The following is a 6112-nucleotide window of genomic DNA, read 5'->3' as shown; positions in this document are numbered from 1 at the left end:
TATCCATTACAATGCTCTTCCTTCCTTTTAATTAAGGGAATTACACTCATAATGATTGATAGAAGCACCCACTCTTTCTACTTTTAGTGATAGAGTAGTACAATGATCTGGTACAGGATCACTACAAGTAGAAAAGGGTGGGTGCTTCTATCAATCAGAAGGGTGTAAGAAAAATAATTTAATTTTCATGTCTGATTTTGGACTATAAATTTGTCCAGAAGTGGAGGGGAGGGAACCATTTGATACTTTGTTTTGTCATGTTTCCTCCGAAGGAAAGCATACCCGTGAGAATACTTTTTTATCCTCCCTATGTATATCTTAATCTACTAACCCTTGAATATGATTGAGTCGATCTCAGCCATTGATTTTGATGGCCATAGATTTTTTAGGACAGTGTGGTATGCTTTATCCAACATATATCACATGTGGACCAAAAATCTAACATGAATGTTGTCGATTTTGTCTATTTTTTCTTATGATATTGTTGGGATGATATCGTTGAAAAAAATGATTTTATGAAATAATGTAGCATAATATATTATTAATGTGAGTTGTACCGACCAATCATATCGACCAACTTAGATGTCCACCGTCCATTTTGTAGTACCCACCATCAATGTGAGCCATCCATCCTGTGGGGCTCACCATCAATGTGAGTTGTCCATCATGCTATCCGGACCCACATTCAATGTATACCATACAACGTGTGCGGCCCACCTCGGATGTAGTCTATCCATCATGTAGGAAGCGGATTGCCTCCTAATTAGTAACTCAAGCGTACAGAGTAAACTCTGTGGGCCCCACTGTGATGTATGTGCCTTATCCACACCTTCCATCCGTTTTAACAGGTCATTTTAGGACTGAAACCCAGAATTGAACCATATCTAAATCTCAAGTGGACCACATCAAAAGAAATATTAGAAATTAAAGGCCTACGATTGAAATTTTCTTTGGGCCACAGAAGTTTCAAATCAAGCTATTTGTCTTTTCCTTTCATCCGTATCAGTGTGACCTTACAAACAGGTTTGATGACAAATAAGCATCACTGTTGGGACCTAGGAAGGTTTCAACGGTGGACGTCATTATCCCCTGTTTCCCTTGGTGAGGTGCACTTGAACTTTTGATAAGCTTCAATTTTGAGCTCATGCCCTAAAATGATTAGTTAAAACGCATGAATGGCGTGGATAAGACACATACGTCCACGGTGGGGCCCATAGAGTTTACTTAGTACCCAATCCCCTCCCCCATCATGTAAGCCGACCTTGGATGCATATCGTCCATCACATAAGTCCCACATGGGCCCACCTTGATGTTGACCATCCAGATGTTCTCAGCTTGTTGTGTTGGGCTAGCAATAGTCCTCCCTTTCCTACTATTGCAGGACATGGGCCCTCTGTTCTAGCCTATGATGAGCTTGCAATGGATTTGGAACCCTCGGACTGGTCATGGACAAGCTCCCAGTCTATTGTGCTCTGGATGTGGCATTAGGATGGTCAATGGTTCAGGCCAGAGCCGGACCAAGGTCTATCCAAGCCCATCCCAGGCCCATAACCAGACAAAACAAACAGACCCAATTCCAGCCCGTGATGATCACGCATGATCCATTGTAATATTTTCAGCTCAAATATTATTTGATAGGCATTTTCTACTAAAATAGAAACCAAAAATAATGTGAATACGACCACATCCAAACAACCTTGACTCCAACACAATCACCATCTGCATTCAAAAGCTACAGAAACTCCATTAGTATATCCATTGCCCTCAATGAAAGAGCTACTAATTACATCTCTCAAGGTCCTTATAACACATCCATAAAAGAAGAAGAAAATGTATGCTACTACATTACAGTAGAATGTGGGCGAACAAGAGATTAATTATAAGAGCATGATTTAAGTACTGTTTCCACCACTACACATAACGTCATGTGCCAAACACTTTCCACCTTCCATCTTCAGCACATTCAGGTTTCCCTCACATCGAATTTCAAAATTTGATGGAGAATGCACATTGAGATTCCATCAACCATAGATGAACCATAGATGAACGACAGGAAACGTTTGATACAGAGTCTTGTGTACACAAACTCAATCAAGATTAGATAATCCTACAGCCCCTGAATCATTCAGAGTATCCGGCAATTACAGTGATCAGGGCGGAATTTTCTTCAACAAATATCATCCATGGGAGTACCTGCCTCCTCCATCTTTTCCGCATTGTATTTTTCACCTGAGATTCCTCTCAGCTCCTCCAAAACCTCCTCCATGGATGGTCTGACTTCCTTCTCATCTTGCAAACACCTAAAAGCTAACTCAGCCACTGATGTGATCATCCTCCTCACAGAAAAATCAGAATCGAACCCGAGCGTGGGTTCCACCAGCTCATGCAATGCATCATTTTGGATCTTGTTAATCGCCATGTTAGCCAAATTAATCTCATGCCGATGCCTACTGATGTCAACCGCCGGCAATGATGATACGAGTTCGATCAAGACCACCCCAAAGCTGTACACATCACTCCTGTCAGTAAGTTGATAGCATCGATGATAATCGGGGTCCACATAACCAGGGGTCCCTTGCGGAACTGTCGACACATGCGTGACATCAAAGGGGAACAAACGCGACAGCCCGAAATCTGCAACCTTCACACAGAAATTGTTATCGAGGAGAATGTTGTCTGTTTTGACATCACGGTGTATGATTTCAACCTGATGAAGGTAGGCAAGCGCATCGGCAGTTTCTATAGCAATGCACATTCGGGTAGACCATGTGAGCTTGTTGGTTTTCGCACCGTCACCATGGAGATGATAAGCAACGGTTCTATTGGGGATGAATTCATAGACCAGTAGTAGCTCACGACTGTGGCGTGAGCTGCAACCATATAGCATGACAAGGTTCTGATGGCGCAGGCGGGAGAGGATGTTAACTTCATTCTTGAATTGTTCAACACGCCTGTGGTTATTCTGGTACAGGCGCTTGATTGCAACAAAACGGCCGTCCCAGAGCTTGCCTGTATCAGAATGAACAATAAGCTCTTCTTGAAAACCCTAAATCCTAAAACTCAACTGGTCAGGTCAACCCCAACCCCCCAGCTTGCTGATAAATATTTTCTTTTAAAGAGATGATCAGTGTTCTTGTTGTAGTCCTGATGGAAATTGGACAGCCAATTAATCAATCTGGACCGTTCATCAGCTCCAACACAAATTTCATGGGCTACCATACAGAGATCACATGGACCATTGTCTTACTAGCAGATTAATAATCCATTAGCTTGGATTGCTTATGGTTCCAAAGAACCATTTTGATCAGACAATTGTAAACATCCCACCCAGGGCCTAGAAGATGGTGATTATCAAACTGAGTTGACAGAATGTCTCAAAGGTTATTCGGTCTAATTTAAACTAGTCGAGTCAACCAGGCCGAGTTATTTTACTGCTATGGCATTAATAAAATAAAATAATTTAAAAAAAAATAAAAATCAAAAGAAGATGATGGGATTCATAAGCAAGTGAGGTGGACTACTTACCATGGTAAACTGTCCCAAAGCCCCCGTCTCCGAGTTCTTTAGAGGGGTCGAAGTTGTTTGTAGCTTCTTCAAGCTCTTTGTAGGAGAAGAACTGGGTTTGGATGCTGCTTCCAATCTCCGAATTGCAATTAGGGAAGGAAGAGATGGCTCGAGAGAGGACATTGAAAGACAGAGAAGGGTAGCGTTTCTTACAGTACCGGAAGTAAAGAATGAGTATGAGGGAAGTCAGAAGGAAGCCACCGATCACTGCGCCTACCGCTAGAAAAGAAAATATGGATCATTAGAAATTGTTCACTGCGTCTGTGCTAAAATAATTTTTTCAGAATATTTTCAATGCAAGTCCTGTTTGGTAGATGCCTAAAAATGAATTATCTCATTTTAGCTAACGATAATTACTTATCCCATTAACATAAACTTATTATATATAATAGAGATCTTATCTCTAATACAAAATCATTGTTAACTAAAATGAGATGAACTTATTTTTAGTCGTTGCCAAACAGGATTGTAGGGTTTCCCTGGGTTTATTATCATGGAAGAGAGATGCTTATAAGCAGCTTGCATGGTAGAAGTTTGGTTCAGCTCTTTCCCTGAAGTGCATGTTGTGAGTAGCACGTGCAATTACTGGCATTGTTGATCTGGTGGCCACTTCATGACCATAGACCAAACATTGCAAAAATTGAAAGGCTGTGACCATCCAGTTATGAGTTTTTTTATTTGAATGTGGGCCGGCCATTGCCTTGTTTTGAGCTAAGTGGTCCATTAATTCAGATGGCTACTATAGTACAAATGCCTTGATTTTGATGAATCTATGAAACAATCTCCTAGCAGCATTTCTCATTTTGAAAATCTAGAAGAAAAAAATAAAAATAAATTAAGTACTACTTTCTCCCAAAAGGCTAGCTATAGAGAAAGGGTTTTAATGACTTCCTCTGCAATAGGGGGAAAAACAGAGAGAAGTAAAAGTAGTAGGTTTTTAGAGGATAATACCTATCAGGATCTTCTTTTTCTTACTCGGCTTTTCACCTGCGAAATCATATAACAGAGAGGATACTCTTAATGAAAATATAAGATCAATGTAATGTAATTATACCAAAAATATCACTTTTATTAAACAGTTATATCAGTTTTCCTGTCAAGGGGCTGTTTGGAGTGAAGGATTTAGGGTAGGGATTTGTAAATTCTATGAATTTCAAATCGCCCCTGTTTGTAAGAACTGGTACATGCATGTTCCAACAAACCATAACTTCAATTGAATCGTCTGTTCCCGGCGGAAGCAGATTTCCCGTGCCCCGGGCACAGAGATATACTTGTGTCCTTTGTTGTTGGAAGCTATGTGGGCCCACAGACATGCCCTCCATTCATCAGTTTTTTAAAGGAAAAAATAGTACAGATCTTTAAAAATCAAGCACCTCTAAAACTCAGGTGGGCCACACGAAACTATGGAGTTGGAACAGAAACGTGAAACCTTCCTAGAGCCGATCATGGTATTTATATGCAATCCAAACCGTTCATAGGGTTATCACCACTCCGATAAACAGTAGGAATAAATATCATCTAGATACATAACTTATGTGGCCCCACAATGTTTCCAATGGTGGGAGTTCCATCCCTGCTGTTTTGTGTGGTATGGCTGACATGAGTTTTGGTTCTGGTTGATTTTTAGCCTCATAGCCTATTGTGGTCTTGCAAAACTGACGGACAGAGTGGATTTGTCACCGGCATCTCTGTTGGTCCCACAGAGCTTCCAACAACAGGGGTCACAGGAATATCCCTTTGATTGAGGGCACATGCAATCCGCATCCCTGTTCCGAACCTGAACCAGTCATTTGCTCCAGTCCATAGTTTTCAAACATGGGCTTGACTCGTGACTCGGTCACTCACTGGGTCGAGTCGACCCAACGAGTCCCTAGTCACCCAGTTGGGTCATACATAATAATAATAACAATTTATAAGTTTTTTTTTTTTTTTTTTTTTTTTTTAAAGGTAATTATCGTTGAATCTTATTCTTCTCCTTATCGAGAGACTTACCTAAATGTACTTCTGGCTTGGCTGAGTTTGGCGCTGAGTTTGGCGCGGCTGGGTTGTTCCTGGGAGGCTGAGCTGGCCGAGTTTGAAAAACCCAAGGCGGCGTTCTAAAGCAGTCGAAGTCTCCGGTGGATGGAATTCGAGTACAAAACCCTTTTTCTTTCTGACATTCAATGCATTCTTGTGTCCGATTCCATAGAAGACCGAAACCCAAATCCAACAGACTAAAGAGGTTCGGCACTTCTGGATCGACCGGATATAGAAACAATGGAAAGTGAGTGACCGAACAGTGATGCAGTTGAAGCGGTGATAGATCATGAAGAAGTTGTAGATCCTCTAACCAATAGTAGATAATGCGGTCTTCACAACCTCTGTAATTATATACACCCTTATAGGAATCATTGAAGAGAGGCTGATGATGGCGCTGACAATTGACAAAGGTGTAGTTGGGAGATTTAAGATATAAGGGATAGATAGGAGAAGGGGGCATCGTAAAATTGTAAAGGAAATTGCAGAAGTCAGACGGGGAGTGATCAGAGATTTCCTCATCTTGAATTAC

The 6112-nt window shown here is 41.1% G+C and overlaps 1 protein-coding gene across 1 annotated transcript in view; it reads right to left on the bottom strand.

Moving 5' to 3' along the window:
• Nucleotides 1–1702: 1702 nt before the first annotated feature.
• Nucleotides 1703–6112, bottom strand: part of LOC131227529 (LEAF RUST 10 DISEASE-RESISTANCE LOCUS RECEPTOR-LIKE PROTEIN KINASE-like 1.1) — a 44579-nt gene continuing 40169 nt past the window's right edge. The window contains exons 3-4 of the mRNA XM_058223329.1: nt 3526–3783; nt 1703–3009 (exon numbers count right to left, since the gene is read on the bottom strand). Of these exons, the coding sequence (XP_058079312.1) occupies nt 2168–3009; nt 3526–3783 (1100 nt within the window). The 3' untranslated portion in view covers nt 1703–2167. The remainder of the gene's footprint in view (nt 3010–3525; nt 3784–6112) is intronic.

Source organism: Magnolia sinica, chromosome 2 (genome assembly GCF_029962835.1).
Source record: "Magnolia sinica isolate HGM2019 chromosome 2, MsV1, whole genome shotgun sequence".
In the NCBI taxonomy this organism is placed as follows: domain Eukaryota; kingdom Viridiplantae; phylum Streptophyta; class Magnoliopsida; order Magnoliales; family Magnoliaceae; genus Magnolia; species Magnolia sinica.
The sequence above is the reverse complement of the archived record's forward strand: the minus strand, read 5'-3'. Positions and strand labels throughout refer to the sequence as shown.